General features: G+C 46.5%; 1 protein-coding gene across 4 annotated transcripts; it reads right to left on the minus strand.

The window, feature by feature from the left end:
• Positions 1-1,792: 1,792 nt before the first annotated feature.
• Positions 1,793-17,007, minus strand: ctc1 (CTS telomere maintenance complex component 1). Of its 4 annotated transcripts, none has more exons than XM_076035215.1 (26): positions 16,070-17,007; positions 15,872-15,959; positions 15,662-15,749; positions 14,017-14,239; positions 13,642-13,880; positions 12,134-12,263; positions 11,682-11,990; positions 11,482-11,604; positions 11,055-11,284; positions 10,315-10,465; positions 10,013-10,212; positions 9,768-9,925; positions 9,520-9,634; positions 8,313-8,745; positions 8,138-8,248; positions 7,794-7,931; positions 6,685-6,731; positions 6,536-6,612; positions 5,736-5,871; positions 5,045-5,113; positions 4,810-4,954; positions 4,349-4,404; positions 4,089-4,245; positions 3,203-3,317; positions 2,544-2,687; positions 1,793-2,353 (listed from the first exon to the last, which is right to left on the minus strand). In XM_076035215.1, exons 1-25 carry the CDS (start codon positions 16,115-16,117, stop codon positions 2,584-2,586), a joined length of 3,690 nt encoding a protein of 1,229 aa, XP_075891330.1. In that variant the 5' UTR covers positions 16,118-17,007; the 3' UTR covers positions 1,793-2,353; positions 2,544-2,583. The 4 variants fall into 4 exon arrangements, with proteins under 4 accessions (XP_075891330.1, XP_075891329.1, XP_075891328.1 ...); XM_076035214.1 differs by lacking the exon at positions 1,793-2,353 and adding an exon at positions 2,406-2,443; XM_076035213.1 differs by lacking the exon at positions 1,793-2,353 and having other exon boundaries at positions 2,406-2,687; positions 16,070-17,006.
• Positions 17,008-17,265: the final 258 nt, after the last annotated feature.

Here is a 17,265-nt window from a genome sequence, read left to right on the forward strand (position 1 = left end):
ATTTGTTGAATTTCAGTGTCAAAAAGACATAGTAGTGTGTGTAATGTAGAATTCCAATCACAAAAGGGAACTTATTTTGTTTGGCCACAGAGAGACTCAGACGAGTTCATGACGGCAAGACTATGAAGAAAGAAGCAAAGCAGCAGCCAAAAGAAGAGGAGAGAGGAAAGGTGAGTCCAGAAGAGAGGGGCTAGGATAAAAGAGGGGCAAAGAAGAATAACAAAAAGGGGCGGAAGAAAAAGAGATGAGGAGGCAGGGATTAAGGGGGAAGAAATTTAATGGAGATGGGATGGGAGGTAGAATAATATGAGGCGCTAGAGGGGAAAAGGGTGAAAAGGAAGAGGCTCAGCAACGGAAGGAGGACAAGCAATATAAGGAGAAAAGAAGGAAGAAAAGAAAGAGGAAAAAGAGGCGAGTAGGCAGAATGAGAAGTTGGGAAGAAAAGAGCGGGAAGTAGCAGAAGTCAGGTAAAAGGCAGAAATGGCAAAGGAGAAAGAAGAAAAAGAAAAAACTCCTGGAGACATTCTACAACAACGTGGTGGCATCAGCCGTCTTCTATGGGGTGGTCTGCTGGGGCAGCAGCATCTCGACAGCGGACACAAAGAGACTTGAGAGACTGATCAGGAAGGCAAGCTCTGTCCTGGGACATACTCTGGACTCAGTGGAGGTAGTAGCTGAGAGGAGGAGGATGGCTAAGCTGTCATCCATGATTGGCAACTCTCACCCCATGCAGGACACTCTGACTCCACTGCAGAGCTCCTTCAGCGACAGACTGCTTCACCCGAAGTGTGTGAATGAACGCTATCGGAGGTCCTTTCGTCCTGCTGTCAGACTCTACAACAAGCGCCCTATGTAGACTACTCACTCTGCACATACACTTTATTTGAAGATATGTTCATTTGATTTAATTTAATTTAATCTAATTTTTATCCTTAAATTGCTTAGATATTTTTTGTTTCTCTGTTTTTTTCCCTACTATTTAATTCTATTTTTGATTTACATTTACTTGTTTGCAGTGTTTTTTATTGTGTGTCACTATCTACCTTTGCTGCTGTAATGATGGAAATTTCCCCACTGTGGCGCTAATAAAGGAAATCTTATCTTATCTTAAGACGATGGAAGAGAGCAGGGAGGACAGGAGGTGAAATAGCGCCTCTTGGTGTTGATGAAAGGGAATAAGCTGTTGTTTAAATAAGGTACATTTGCATGATGATTGTATGGAAGTTCTCCTGACAAAACTTTGGAAAGTTATCCTGAAATGAAATACATTATAGATACATTGTAATTGCCAGTATTTTTTACTATTGCTCATGATGCCCCAACATAGACTGTGACAGTCAGTCTGTAGGGGGCCTTCCTGTGTCTGTGTGGATGCTCCAGCTTCCTCCCACAGTCCAAAAACATGTCTGCAGGCAAATTGGGAACTCTGCATTGTACCTGTGTGTGGCCCTGCGATGAACTGGCCACTTGTCCAGGGTGTCACCCTGCCTTCACCCTGCCACTGTTGGGATAGGCTCCAACAGACCCCCGCACCGCTCAGTGCAGGAGGAAGTCTGCATAGAAGATTAATGGATGGATTTATTACATTCACTTCTAATTTGTTACAAAACAGTGCATTGTGGAGGATGCAGCGGATGACATGGCCCTTATCCTCAGATGAGCGTTAAGGCGTGAAAGAGTCTCCCGGGACAGGTCAGACTTACAGCCTTTGAAGGGGACCCTCTCATTGAAAGGTCCACATTCTCTGTGATTCCAGCCCCATCAGAAGATCAGCTGCCGTACAGAACCCCACTGGTGGTTGTGTGATCGATCGTGGTCAGTTTGCCAACGCTGTGGATTCATCCCTCTCGTCATGGTTTGCCAACCGTGCAACCAATAAAGCTGAGGTTGCACTTCAGTGCACGACCCCTGTGTTGCAGAGCCAAACTGTTTCAAGGTTTCAAGCCTCTGATACCTGCTGATCTTTCTCCCCACGACAGCAGCCATCGGCATTTAGCAAATGAACCCGACGCTCAAACTCAGCAGGCACCTTTGTCTTATCTCTAAGGTGACATTTGTTCCAAGATTTGATTGTCTTGAGTACCTGCTATAAGAACAGGACCCCTCATTGATCAGTTACAAGCTGTTTATACTCAGGACTCAGTTGAAAGATGAGCTCATCATCATCACTCACCCGTCTAATCTTCAGCCGTCAGTCTGACCCTCTCTCCCTCCGGTCACCTGACTTGCTGTTGCGGAGCTCCGCCTCCATGAATTTAATTCAGTCAATACAGAATCCTGCCGTTCTGCATTGTGCAACTGTCATGCGCACCGTGAAGGCGGCTGACTTGGTGTCAACAAATCACACATGAAGCTGCAACAACACAAAATCTTAGCACTTTAGATGAGTAAAGCACAGAGCGCCATCACGTCTCCACCCGGTGGGCCATCTTTAATACAGACTCTTTAAATAAAGCAAATATAATACAGACAATAAATGACAAACAGAATATTTACAATGAACTAAAAGGAGTTGAACAAAGTGGCTTTCAAAATAAATGCACCTCGTGGTGAACAGGATGCAGGTGGGGGTTCAGCTGAGAGTCACCCAGGCGCTGACAGACAGGTGAGCGACAGACAGGTGAGCTGCAGAGGACGTTTCATCCTGGTCATGAAGTCTCGGTCTCCTCGAGTGAACCTCTTCATCTCTGAGGGAGAAGTTTCACAGGAAAAAGTTAAGGAAAGCAGGACTTTAACTTTTCACACAACAAGGGGATAATATAGACTGTTTGCGCACGCTTATAGAAGGGACGTCTTGCATAATAACAGAATTATTAATAGACCTTTACGGTCATTGTGACATGCACGACAAAATCAAAAAAGTTCCAGACAGTCGGTGCATTACACTGCATTGTCGGTTTGTGTGTTTGCGGGCGATATACAAAGATTGCATGCGTAACTGCTAGACCGTCCGGTTGAAACAGCCCGACATATTCACGAGGCCAAAAGCGCTGAGGGGACTCGGTGTGTTATTTTGCCCGTGTGACGGTCGCAACCCTCGGTAGGTCGGCTGTCACAGCGCTTCCATCACAGTGCTTCTGATGACGCTTGTGCGCCGTTTCCCACATGCGAACCTTCAGGAAGTCGGGCCCTAAGGAAAGTCTTTGGCAGCACACGAGCAACGTTACAACGGGACAGGCAGCAGCAGGGCTGATCTGCATACCCTCCGATCTCTGGCGGTCAAGGTTGCGGCAAGTGAGCAGGAGCTGGCGGCACACGACCTCGCCACTGAACACGCTCAGCAGGAAGTGGAGGAGAGGCTCGTCAGAGCGGCACGCCTGAAACACACACACGCACACACACACACACACACACACTAGGAATTCACCAATACCACTTTTTTATGCAACAAGCAGATTAGAAGTATGTGCATTTCAGTACTCGCCCATACAGACATTGAGTACCTAATTAGGCAATTACACATTACAGAACTACTTAAATTATTATTTTTTTTGTTCTGCTATTTGAACAATTTTCTAGTTTTTTCTAGAACAGGGCGACTGTCAAAAGTTTCACTGCAGTACAAACACAAATTTAACAAAAGTGTCATATTGGTGTCAAGTATCGGCAGGTATTTTCTATCAGTACCGAAACCCGACACTAGGGCGACTGTAGGTCGTGAGGTCGGCAGTTCAAATCCCGCTCCATCCTAGTCTGTTGTTGTGCCCTCGGGCAAGACACTTAACTTAAGCTCGTGTGAATGTTGGTTGGTGGTCAGAGGAGTTTGTTGTTGTTTGTCTGTTTGGTGCAGATTGGCTGCCACGCTGTGGCTACACATGTGGCTCACCACCACCACCAGTGTGAACATGGTGTGAATGAATAATGGCTTCAATGTTGAGTGCTCTGAGTGCCTAGAAAAGCACTATATCAACCTAACCCATTAGCATTATTACTATGATACTAGTATCAGAATCGCTGCATCCACACACACACACACACACACACACACACACACACACACACACACACACACACACACACACACACACACACACACACACACACACACACACACACACACACAACGCCTGCCAGAAAGTGGCACTTACCAGGCTCCGATCCCAGGGCTTAACCTCCAGGTGACCCTTGACCTTGATGGCTCTCTGAAGCCCCTCCCACTGACTGTCAGCCAATCCCAGGAGAGGACGAACCATGGCGCCCGAGACCAGGACGTGAGCCTCACCTGTGCCGTCGTTGATCACCACCCTGATTGACACACACCGGCCGAGTGTGAGTATACACACACACACAGACACACACCAGCAGCATAATAATTAGCAGCAAATCATTCAAACGGCCTCTCACTCACTTTGCTTTAGGCTGGAAGATGGCCGACGTGGAGAGACACTGACAACTGGAGCACGACTGACACCGAGGGACAGACACAGACACTTAGTGTCAAGACTCAAGATCTTATTTTGTCATTATGTGAGTCTTGTGAGTGTATGTGAGAAAAAATAGAAATATGCATGCAGGTTGCTTTTTAAATATAAACAGGAATAGAATATAAAACATGTCTGTATTAACAGAATGAAATGAAGAAATTCACACAGTGACGTTGCAATGCGGATAAAGTGCATCTTCGTGAAAGGATGGATGTCTGTGTGAGTGTGTGTGTGTGCGCGCGCATGTCTGAGAAGGCGTGTGTGGCTGCCGGGGGTTGGGTGCATGTGTGAGACTACTGAGGGGGGCTGTCAGTGTTGTGCTATTGTCACTCTTGAGTGAGACCGAATGGACCTGATCAATAGCCAATCAGAGACTGCAGCACACCTGCTTGAAGACACTCCCGCACATAGAGCAGCTCCACTGTAGCTGCAGGGACAGGAAACACACCACGTGACCTTTGACCTGACCCACGCTGCTTCCCTCCCACCGGCCCAGGTGCATCATGGGGGCTGCGGGAGACGGGGCACAGCTGGAGCACAGAAGACATTGGGGTCGTCAGCAGCAGGCGAGCGACTCGCTCGACGGCGGCCAGCGGAGGAGTGTAGAGACGCTCACTCACCGCAGGTCTCCCACCGAGAGGACGGAGGCCGAGCTGACAGGAAGAAACCTGCAGTACACACTTCCTGCCCTGACACACACACACACACACACACACACACACAGATGTGATTGACACATGAAAATGAATATATGCAGAAAACACACATCACATCCGTCCATCCAATAATAAAACCATCCAATAAAACATTTTATCAACTACTTACATTTCACAATCTATCTTATATCTTATTCTTATCTTATTCTAATACTATGTGTATATAATAATAATATAATAACTGTCCATAAGATCTTGTTTTTTGTCCTTTTCTTACAATAGAATTACATCTTATTTCTTATTAATTAATATAATTTATCTTCTCTTTGAACTATATTGTTAATATATATATCTCTAGTTATTAATATATTAATATATAATATATAATATAGTATTAATGTATTAATAACTGTAATTATGCAAATGTCCCCAATGTGGGATTAATAAAGGCATTCTAATTCTATCTATTTTCACTGCCTCCCTGAACTCGAGGTGGTGCTGCTGCTGCTGGAACCTATGGCAGCTGTCCTGGGGTGAAGGTGTGGCTTCACCCCAGGACACATGGCCACCTCATCAAGGGAAGCCTGCTAAAAAAAATTCAATGCTGTGTTTCGCTCATAAACTACTGTCTCCTATGGGTGTGTGTATGTGGTACCTGGACAATCTCCTCTGAAAAGCAGAAAACAGCAGCGTGTTGCCAGGTACGAGGCCCAGTGGGTAGGGGGTGTGGCTCAAGTCCATGTACACCTGGAGTCTCCTCCCACTTTGGTCACCCACAGTGAGACGCACACCTGCACAATAAGCAAACAGCTGTCTGAGAGAGTGTGTGTGTGTGTGTGTGTGTGTGTGTTGACCCTGAGATGACTGAAGCTCTAGATGGTCACATGATGGACAAAAACCGTGGGCCATTTCTTTTTCTGAATGAACTTCATTATGGTATGGTATGGTATGGCATTTAAGAAAAAAAATGGTTTATATTCTCATGCAAATAGAACACATATCAATAGTATCACATTCATATTTTAAAGGTCCAGTGTGTAAAATTTTGCTTGATTTATGATTTATACACTGGCAAAAGCTTAACATACTGCCCACAGATACATTAATAAAAGTGTATAAAAGTCATTTGGTCTTTCCTACCCATAGGTTCTCATATATATTTAAGAATATACACAGAGCAAGGCTCTTGCTCCTGGTTAGCTGCAATCTTGTGTTGCCATTGTTGAAGGAAGCGCACCTGACAGTAAATATGGCTTCCTTAAACATTTTACACGCTGGACCTTTAATAGTGTTTCTTTAATAATTGTAATACATTCAATTCCGGGTTTTCTTTCATCATTGGTGTCAATATTTATTTATTTATTTTTACCAGTAATCAACAAAAGATGTTGTTCTGTTTTTGCTCAGAAAATCAGATTTTAAGGCCAATATACTTCTTGCAGTCATTCACTGTACCAGTGTTTTTTTCTCCAGTCCTGTCAGTCAGATTGGTTCTTTCACACAGGAGAGCCTGAAAACACACCAGGTCCGAGCTGAGGAACACAGACACGCGTCAACGTATGGACCCAGTCACTGAATCCATGTTCAAATAATAATCAAAATACCTGCAGTTCAGCACCTCAGAAACAGTCAGGACTTTGGGTGAGAGAGCCTGAGGGGTTGCACAGAGAGAGAGGCTATTTGTCTATGGCTCTGTTGAAATTGTCAGCGGACATATTTGACCTGTATGTAGTGTGTTTAGAATGTCTCTGTAGTCCCCTGCATGAAAAACCACCAAACTTTGCCAGAAGGTCGAGAACCAACAGGTCTGATGGTGGCACTACAGTGAGCGCCTGAAGTTTAAAAATGTGAAAATTCATAACAAATCACCTACGCATCTGACGGCCATCTAAATTTTCACTAAATGGAGCCCGAATACTGAAAATAAAAGTTTTGTACATTTAAACCGAGTGCAGATGTTGAAAGCCAGCAGCAGAGCCTCTTGAGAGCGTCCAGCACCAAGTATTGATCCAAAATTGAGATGCTTGATGTAAACGACAGTGTACGTTGCATACACGCAAACTGCTGTTGAATAAATTTTCAGTGTTCATGAATAAAATGTCATGTAGATGATGTGTGGCAAATACCAGACCTTTATCTCAAAAACTGAATTTCTGTCTTTGTTTTGAATTTTGCTCTCATGTGAATCAATGCAAAAACATCATTTCAAGCATCAGGGTTTTTTCTCATTCGGAGCAAGTTAATTATTGTTAAAAACAGATTTATTTTGATACAGACATTTGTAATTAGCTTTTGCATGCACGGTGCCGTCTGGCACCCTGGTGACTGGCTCAGGAGAATGTGTAAAGTGACACTGGAGTGGTCACTTACCATTTAGAGCAGCGAGATGGAAGACGGGCCTGGGCATCTGTGGCTGTGAGTTTAAGCCTCAGCAGAGGGAGATGCCACATTCTGGCATGAAAGCCTCAAGATCGGACATGAGATGTAGAACAGAGGCCACGGAAGGAATTGTGATCCAGGCAGCTTTATCTTAAGCGACACTTTAACCCCCGGTTTTTCAGACAGACAGACAGACAGACAGACAGACAGACAGACGCTATACTTGCGTTTTGAGTGTCCCTGCAGCTGTATGTTTGAACCATTTGTGGACGTGTGCTCGACATGACTGCATTTGATTTGATGCGTGTGTGTGTGTGTGTTTTGCCTGCGTCACCTGTTTGTGCACAGGAAGCAGCAGGGGGAGCGTCAGGGTGTGGAATCTCCAATCAGGTCGGACCTGCAGGGAGCGCTCTACGTGCAGCTCCACACCAGCCTGCGCACAAACTCCAGTGTCGGTCAGGACGCTGGCATCCTGAGTGACACACACACACACACACACACACACACACACACACACACACACACACACACACACACACACACACACACAGTGGTTTCCTCCAGTTATTGAGAAGCAGCTGTGGCTTGATTTCTTGAGCTGTCCTGACTGCAATTCCACAAAGGAGGTGTGGACCTGATCTGAGGGATGGATGTGATTCAGAGGCAGGAGGCGTCTACCTGGGTGTCGGCAGCGATGAGTCTGTAGAAGAAGCCCGGCTGGAGTACAGCAGACCAGCGAGCGGACGCACCCACGAACAGCAGGCAGAACAGCTGGACCTGGAGAAAGAGCTGCGTGACACTGGGGCAAGCTGGGACACAGTAGACACACAAGGCCACTTCCTCACTTCCTCACCTCATCCTGAGGCCGCACTTCTTTGTCCGTCATCGGTCGGTTCTTTGGATCTTGCTCCCAAGTGACCACTGGACCAATCACAGCCGCTCTGGCAGAGAAGTAAAGTGTGAGCCCCGCCTCCCCTTCTCTCCGCTCCGCCCCTGTGTTCCTCCAAGCAACTCCCTCCTTCTGCTCCACCCTGATGATGACGGAGACGCAGGGTCGGCGGCACGCCGGGCCGGCCGTCGCAGGAGCCGCAGTGACGGAGTCTTCCTCCTCCCGTCTTCTCCTCTTCCTCTCTGCAGGTGCACTGCCATCCTCTCCTTCTTCCTCTCTCCTTTTCCTCCCCGTGAGCCCGCCACCTGACTTCTCCGCCTTCAGACCCACGAGTGTCGCCATGGCAGCGGAGGGACTCAGGATGTGGACGTGGTCCAAAGAAAACTGCAGGTAAATTCTGCATCACAAACAAACACCAATGACATCGGAGGACAAGGGTGAATCTGTATGTTTTTGTAAACATGGCTTTAGTCCTATTCGCACGGGATTAGCACTACTTGGTGACCTCTGGTAATTTGTAATAATCACGTCTGTGATCTCAGTGATTGGGGTGTATTTTTTGTTTTTATTGCGCAGCTTTTCTACTTCTTCTCCAGTTGAAAAATGGAGGCTGTGCGGGAGGAAAAATGGTGGCAGTTTTGACAAGAGTTTTAGGAGCAAATACACTCAGTATTGATACTGGAAACCCATTGGAAGAAAGAGCAAGCTCTGTTCAATCAAAAGAGTGGAAGATAATGAGAGGGCTGCTTTGCATAGCAGCATGCGGTAAGAAACATTTGTCTATCTTCCAAATGGCTGCTGACGCCCCGTTATCCCGACAACAACTGCACACGGTTCAGAAGTCACGTTGCTGCTTTGACATTTTATTTACAGTTGCCATGACCGCTAACGTAACGCACCGCATTGACATCATATCCGGGTCTTAATGTCAGTAAAATAGAGTAAAATACAGACTTGACTTATCCCATGTGAATGCAGCAAAAGACACACAGACCTGGAGAGGTCTCCAGGTAAAGCTAATCCCGTGCGAACAGGGCTTTTGTCTTTATCGATAAACTTCACTGCGAGGGTTAAACTTGTAGGTGGAAGTATGAAGGGAAGGGGGAAGGGGGGATGAACAGAAGTCAGTGGTCGACCTCACAAAGACGAGGACAAACAAGCGTTTGTTCACCTGCAGTTCTTGTGCGTGATGTACTTGTCCTGCTCCAGGTGTTGGTACGAGGGGAAGTCTGACTGGATGCACCTCTCTGTTGTCATGGTGAACTTCTGGACACACACCAGACAACCTGAAACACATGTGCACAGACTGCATGGTACTGTGGGTGATCTCCTCAGGAGCTGCTTATCCAGATGATGCTGAATGTACTGCATGCTTGCAAAGTGCTTCAACCATTTATGTTGCCCAGTGTGCTGCAGTACCTATCCAAGCCGCGTTGAACACCGCACTTTGTTCCCCCCGCTGGTCTCTTTCAGTGAGGACACAGGCCACGGCTCCCGTCCCGTCTCTCAGCTGCACGCTTTGCTCAGACGTCTGTGGTGGAAGCACCAGCACGCCAACCAACAGCACGGGGCGCTGCCTGTGAGACAAAAGAAAAAAACACACTCTGGGCAAGCTCGCCTCTGAATGACCCCTGCGGCGCAGTGGTGCCCGGGTCAGTGCTCACCCAAGGCTGCCTCCGTTGGAGGGGTCCGAGGACACGGTCTTGCAGGACCAGGACAACGCGGAGTTGATCTCGGCACTGGTCAGGCCGGGTCCACCAGGGGGCAGCAGAGAACTCAGAGAGACGGACCAGCCGTCGGACAGCAGGGACCGACTGAGCTCTGCAACACTGACGTGCCGAGGCACCGAGGAGTCGACGCTGTACTGTGAAGAAACAGAATAGTTTGAACTGGAGACACTAGAGGCTCGCCACGGAGCGTCGAGGGCGGCACGGCACGGCACGGCACGGCACGGCACGGCACGCACCAGAGTCAGAGGACACGTGTGGGATTCGTCCAACATCTCCGAGTAGATGTCTCTGCGCGCTGCTTCCCTTCGTCGTCCCCACACAGACTCCAGCAGCTTCCAGGACAACAGGCACACACACTGCTGCCGCTTCAACACACTGGGGATGAGGCTGCAGGGGACGCAGCAATACACAACGTGGAGAGAGAGAGAGAGAGAGAGATAGAGAGAGCGAGAGAGAGAGAGAGAGAGAGAGATTCACACAACTGTGTGCTCCACGTATAGTTATGGCACCTCAGCGCAATGCTCCAGAATACCAGATCTTCATGATGCAGTGAAGTGAACAGACAGACAGACAAACAGATCTGGCAAACTATGGCCCGGGGGAACCGAACTTGAAGAAATTATATCAATAGTAAGTATGTCATAAAATATCTGTATTTCATCATTTTTTTCAGTGTTTTAATTGTCATTTCAATAAAGAGCTAAATACCGTGAAACTTCAGACAGATGTTATGTTGAAGCTTTGCTTTTGTAGTTACACGCAGTACACAGACAGTAAAAAAGACAGTCAGCTGTGTATTCAGTCAGATAGAAGTGGGCTGAGAGCGTAATATCAATAAAAAAAAAGTAAATGCATAATAACAAATAATGAAAGAGGCCACAGTTGGAGAGAACAGTGGAGCGCAGGTCAGAGGTCAGAGGATGACAATGTGACGTCAAGGTGCTGCAGTTTTAGTGGTGCTGGCTTTTTTGCTTACCTGCGTGACAGCTGCGAGCTCAGGTGGCAACTCCACAGGTACTCTGCAACACCCAGGTTTTTCTCGAGCAACAAGCGAGTGAGTGCACCATCGGCGGGGCAGCGGGGGTCCAGAGTGGAGGCCCCCACCCTGCTGAAGGCAGTGACCCTCAGGTTGGACCGGAGGCAGGTGCAGAGCACGACCGGAAGAAAGTCGGGACAAGGCCGGTAGAGGAAGTGGACGTGACTGACCTGACGAGTTGACAAAATAAAGGACTGTTACACGTTTTATAAACTTTACTTTATTAAACACAGCTTTAATATTGTATTTCTTATTTTCTAACTTATTAATGTGGACTATATTCCTACTCAACAAGCAACCTGCATGCATATTTCTATTTTTTCTTTCTGTGTGAAACCCAGGAGACTCTGCAACGACTGCAACTCACCTCCACTGTGTCGCCCACTCTCAGTTTGCGTCTCAGAGACGGCTGATAGGCCAGACAAAGACTGATCCTCCTGTCAATCACATACAGCCCCGCCCCCTCGCTCACCACCTCCGTGACGATTCCCTGTCGGAAGGAGTTTTACGGGTTTATCATGACTGTGTGGGGCAGCCAATATCAGCAAAGCGATAACTGCAGTTCACCTGGTAACTGATGACTTTGGACCTTTTGGTCCCAACAGCTGATTGGTCGATGACAATGTCAGGCTGGCTTTCATCGGAGTCGTCGTTGTCATCAGCGATGTGTGCCGTTGTCAGAGAAGCGGGCGTGTCTGGCTCAGAGTCGGCACGTGTGTCATGCGTGTGCGTGTGCTCGGTGTGCATCTCAGAGCTGTCGGTCGCACACAGGATGTTTTTCCCCTGCCAGCCTTGCAGGACGCACGCACGCAGCGCCGTCACGCAAACGTGCCGCCCCAAAAACGCACACTGAGCCCACCACAATTTGCTGCGGTCCTGCAGATAGACGAACAAAACCTCAGCTGATCAGTCAGCACGGCAATGACGACAACTGATGGGGACAAGAGTCCTCACGCGACGTCAGCGTCAGTCAACACGTAGGTGATTATGGTCTCGTGACCGCGGATCAAGTCTCCTACCTTGACGAGGATCGGAAGACTGTGGACGTCATCCGTCAGTGAGAAACAGAAGAAGGATGTTCCAGCCACCACCAGCAGGGGACAGACTGAACCCACGCGACCACAGACAGAAAAACGTTGTCTGGGTGTCCTGAGGGACGCACACAGGCAGGCATACAGTTGACATGCAGTGGATTTTAAAAAGTCAGAGAGGAAATGGTCTGGAGAACTGGATCAAGGCCGTCAAGTCCCGCTAGGCCTCCTCTGCTGGCACAACCACACTTAGAAGAGTGCGCTTTCCCATAAATATGATAATAAAGTTATTCTCCATAGTCTGTTCTTTTCACATCATATAATATCCACTTGGTTGCGTTGATTCCATTGTCACATATTATAGTAAAAGTTTTGGTCCAATCATATTTCAGCTAGCTGGTGTTGCCAGGATCTATGAAATCTGCCTTAGGCCAGTGGAATGGGCTTAGCAGGCCCTTGTCCGCTGTAAGTGAAGGGACCTCAGTTAGTTGCGATAGCCAATCCGATCTCAAATATGCGATGACAAGGCCAGCTAGCTGGTCCCACGCTGAACTTCAAACGTACTGCCCTGTGACTGGATGAGCCCTGAGAACCTTTAAGACTGAACTCAACCCAGAGATCCAGTTGCCACCACGGCGAACCCACGATGACTGAAGGAGAAGATGGAGGTTTACTTGTGGAATCATCTGCAACGTAAATTGTAATTACCATGGCACTTTGGCACAGCAGCTGCAAAAACATTTCAATTGTTTAATAATTTAATAGTTCAGTTTGTTTTGTTATCTTCTTGTTGGCCTCTCGTACATACTGGTGACAATGCACAGTTTATTGGATAAGTTAAAATAAAATTTTATTTCTAAGTTTTGACAGTATCAGTGGCCTTAGTTACTTAATTATCTTAATTATGATTTAAATGGTCTGGAAACTACATTTAGCTTGACCAGGTCGCCTACATGAAGGTGGTGTAATGTGTAAGTGTGATTCTCTATAGATTCTCAAACCATAGTGTTATTTTGAGGACATTATGAGGTGTATTAATTTAGGGTGGACTAAATATGACGTCACTGATGGCCTCGGTGTGAAACGCATGGCCCACCGCTGTTTATAATAGAGAAGCTAACTCTCATTCTAAGGCTTGAACAAGAAAGGTGTGAAAATTACTGGAAAATCTGGATTCACTTTATTACAACTTTCAGGTCAGACACCAGGTAGAGTGATAAAAAACCCCTATGGTTCTGTTTTGGACTCCACTCAATTGGTTCTGCTTTCTTTTATGTTTTTTTCTTCTTTAGGTTTTTTTTCTTAATTGCTCTGTCTTTTATATTTATATTTATATGATTATTCCTATTTGTGTTGATATTTTTGACATCGCAGTTATTGGCACTCCAAAACTTCAGTTTCTACTTCTAATTGTCACATTTTATTTATTGCTGTATATGTACCCGTTTTATAACCCCTATCTTTAGTCTCTAGTTATCATGGCCCAGGTGACTTGCCTGTTGCGGAGCAGACCCACAGTCTCTCTGACTCCAACTGCTCTGCAAGGCTCTGGCTCTCTTCCAAGATCAGATGACAGTGCCTGCTCAGGAGACGCACAGAGCAGCACAGGATAACCAATCACCTCCACATGGCCTGCACTGCTGTCCTGGTCTGGACCCGCTGAATTGTAGGGGATGTAGTTCCAATGGGGCAGGAAGACGGGACAATTAAGCCACAAGGGGGATGGAGACAGGAACTGGACGGACAGACAGACAGACAGACGGACAGACAGACAGACAGAGGTCATCTCTCTGGTCGGTGATCCAGCAGCATCATGACAAGTCAAAGATCGCAACGTTCAAACACACACGTATCATGATTTCACGCTTTACCTGACAACTCACGGCGCCACTGGCGTCCATCAGCTGCCACTCACCGCCCGGACCCGCTTTCAGGCAGCCAATCAGCAGCAGGCTGACGCGTGACAAAGTCTGGTGGTCTGGTAGTGTGAGCCCCACCTCCTTCGCCCATGCTCGATGCTGACTGGTGCTCCAGGACAGGTTGCTGACGCAGGGCAGGTGCTGCAGGGAGAGCAGCTCAGCGGCAGAGACAAACCTGCAAGCACCAGTATCACATATATAGCAGAGAGCGCTAATACAAATCAAAGTGTGCATGAATGTGTGTGTAATAATAATAACAATGATACATTTTATTTATAAGCACCTTTCTGAACACCCAAAGACACTTTCAGAGTCAGAAAAATGCAATAAAGCTACAATTAAAAGCTACACATAGAAAAGAGTAAGTAATAAATAATTACATGAAATTAAAACAAACATAGTCACAGATGTCTGATGGGAGAGCGTTCCAGAGTTGGGACAGCTCTGCTCTCCATGGTGCTTAGACGATAGGAGGGTCCAGAGTGGTGGAGGTAGGAGGAAGATCTCTCAGTGACACCCAGGTCATCTCTCTATCTCACTCAGTCAAAACTCTGGGGGTTCAGTTTGACCACCACCTCACCCTCAACAACCACGTGAAACAACCACGTGAAACAACTGTGTGAAACATCGTTCTATCACCTCCAAAACATCTTCAAACTTCGCCCCACTTTAACCGCACAAGATGCAGAAAAATGCAAATGCATTTCTTCAAGGCCGGACTATTGTAACGGACTCTTTTTCGGGATTCCTGGCAAAAACATCCAGAAGCTACAATATATCCACAACAGCACTGCCAGGTTCCTGATGAGCGCCTGAAAACATCGTAGACACTTGCAGGTGCTGGTGGTGGCACGTAACACAAGAAGAAAAAAAGAGAAAACCACCACACTTTTCATTTCGGCCTGTCTCTGCCTTTTGTCAAGTCACACTGTGAGGTGACAACAGGGGTGGTAGATATAGATGAGGAGCAGGCACACACCTGGTAATCAACGCCTGTTAATCACATGCAAAGAGATGGAAAAAATGTGAGGGAGCAGAAAGGAAGAAGAAGCCCCAAAACATAAACACATAACTCTACGACTGTACGCACACTGCACTGGCTAGTGGCTCCCTGCAAAACCCCTGCTGCTCACTCACAAATGCATCACTGGACATGCACCTACGGTACATATCTACAAGAACTTATCACTCCACAAACATCCACCCGCTCCCTCAGATCCGCCTACTCTTCCTAGTCCCGAAAACCAGACTCTCCACGATGGGGGACCGAGCCTTTCTCTCAGCTGCACCACGCCAGAGGAAGGTCTCCCCGCCCAGCTGAGGACTCAACAGAATCTTCACTCTTTTAAAACAGGCCCGAGAACTTTCTTTTAGAAAGGCTTTTGTGTATTAAAGATCAATGAGAGGAGAGTACGCTCGTGTTTGTTTGTTTGGCCGCCTCTCCTCCGTCTCTGAGTTGTGATTAAGTTTTAATTGTGTTGATTCACACCGTTTCCTTTATTGTGTTTTTATTTGTAGCACTTTGGGATGTGCTAATGAAAAGTGCTTTTAAATAAAATGTATTATTATTATCATTAGATCTGAGTGTATGTCTCACTTGTAACTGACAGGCAAGGTGTGTTTGACACACATCTTCTCCTGTATCTTCTCCACCACAGACAAACTCAACTGATGGGTGGGGACACCTGAAACACAATGAATGACATCAGCTCTGACGGCTTCACAGTAGCACAGAATCACTCTCAGTATGTAAACATAGTATCTTTGGACAATCACACTAAGTTGTCCAGATACAGAAAGTGATTACCTGATTCACGGTCAACGGGGGATTCAGGTAACACTGGACAGAGGTTTTGGGAGACGAAGTTGAAAGCATCCATCAACCAGCTGGACTCCTGCACAAGACAAATGACAGTCCGTTAACAGGTGACTCGACAAGCAGCGACCCGGGTTGATCGGTAAAGAGCGTTCATCGAATTGCAGAGTAGTTCGGGACGGTACTAACGGCTTCCCCGCTTGGTTTGAAGTGTTCCAAGAAAAGTTGTTCGGCCATGGCCACAGTAGTTCTGCCGTCACCCTGCGGACCCCAGGCAGCGACACACTCCCGCTGTCTGCCTTCAAAGGCGACTTCCGGGTAAACTACGGCATCCGGCCGAGCTCAAAGCCTCTCGCAGCCGTCCCGTAAGCGGCCCGAGAAGAGGTAGGCACAACCGTCTAACGCGGGCATGGGAAAACTTTTTGACTGCTGGGTTCTAAACTTGACAAAGGGTCCGGAGCAGGTGAAGATGGATGGAGTGTTTTGGTGACCCACCTCATAGGAGTGAATCAAAAAAATGTCATTGGATGTGTAGAAAACAAGTGCTTTAATGCCAATTGAAATTTAACAAAAGCGTTCCAAAAAACATATGTCTTTGAAGTTCCACTGCATGTAGCTCTTTATTGAAATTACTGTTAAAACAACTATTAATCTAATTTCTTCAAGGTCGGTGGACTGGATAAAAAGGTTAATGGGCCGCATTTGGCCCCCAGGCCTCAGTTTGCCCATGCCTGATCTGACGTCAAGATCAGTCGAAACGAGCGTTTTATTGGTGGAAACTAACAGCTGGATCTCTTATCCATCGCACTGGGTGTATCAGATAAACCCTCTCACTCTCACTACAATATAGGAAAATGAATGAATCCCGTTTTTATTGTTCAGTTAATGTAACAGATACACGTTGAGATCATATCTATGGTGGACTAAATATGCACTTATTTATAAATATATGTATATCTATAATTTATCGACTATTACAAGTTGACTTTTTTTTCTCTTTATCGATATATAGTTTATCTTCCCACTTGCCCAAATTGATTTTCACTTGATCGCTGGCTCTCTATGCAAATGACAGGGTTGTTGAAGCAATTTTCTAATTGCTTTATTAAAAAAAAAAAAAGAAAAAAAGAAAATGGTTGGTCGGACTGGTTAAAATCTGAGAGCAGGGCTTTTTTTTCCCAGGGCTTCTTTTTTAGACAAATGAGTCCCAACCTGAATGCATAATAATTATTATTCGTGAAACCACTACTAGTGGATATACCTGTTCGCGGTGATGTAAAAGCGTGGAAATGTGACGAGATTTTCAGACAGTTTATTATATTACAACACGGCAGTGGTACATCACTATAGACAAACAACGACCACAGAATGAGTCTCCATCTTCA

Source organism: Nelusetta ayraudi, unplaced genomic scaffold (genome assembly GCF_046127955.1).
Source record: "Nelusetta ayraudi isolate G7.1 ecotype Tasmania unplaced genomic scaffold, CSIRO-AGI_Nayr_v1 ptg000042l, whole genome shotgun sequence".
Lineage (NCBI taxonomy): Eukaryota > Metazoa > Chordata > Actinopteri > Tetraodontiformes > Monacanthidae > Nelusetta > Nelusetta ayraudi.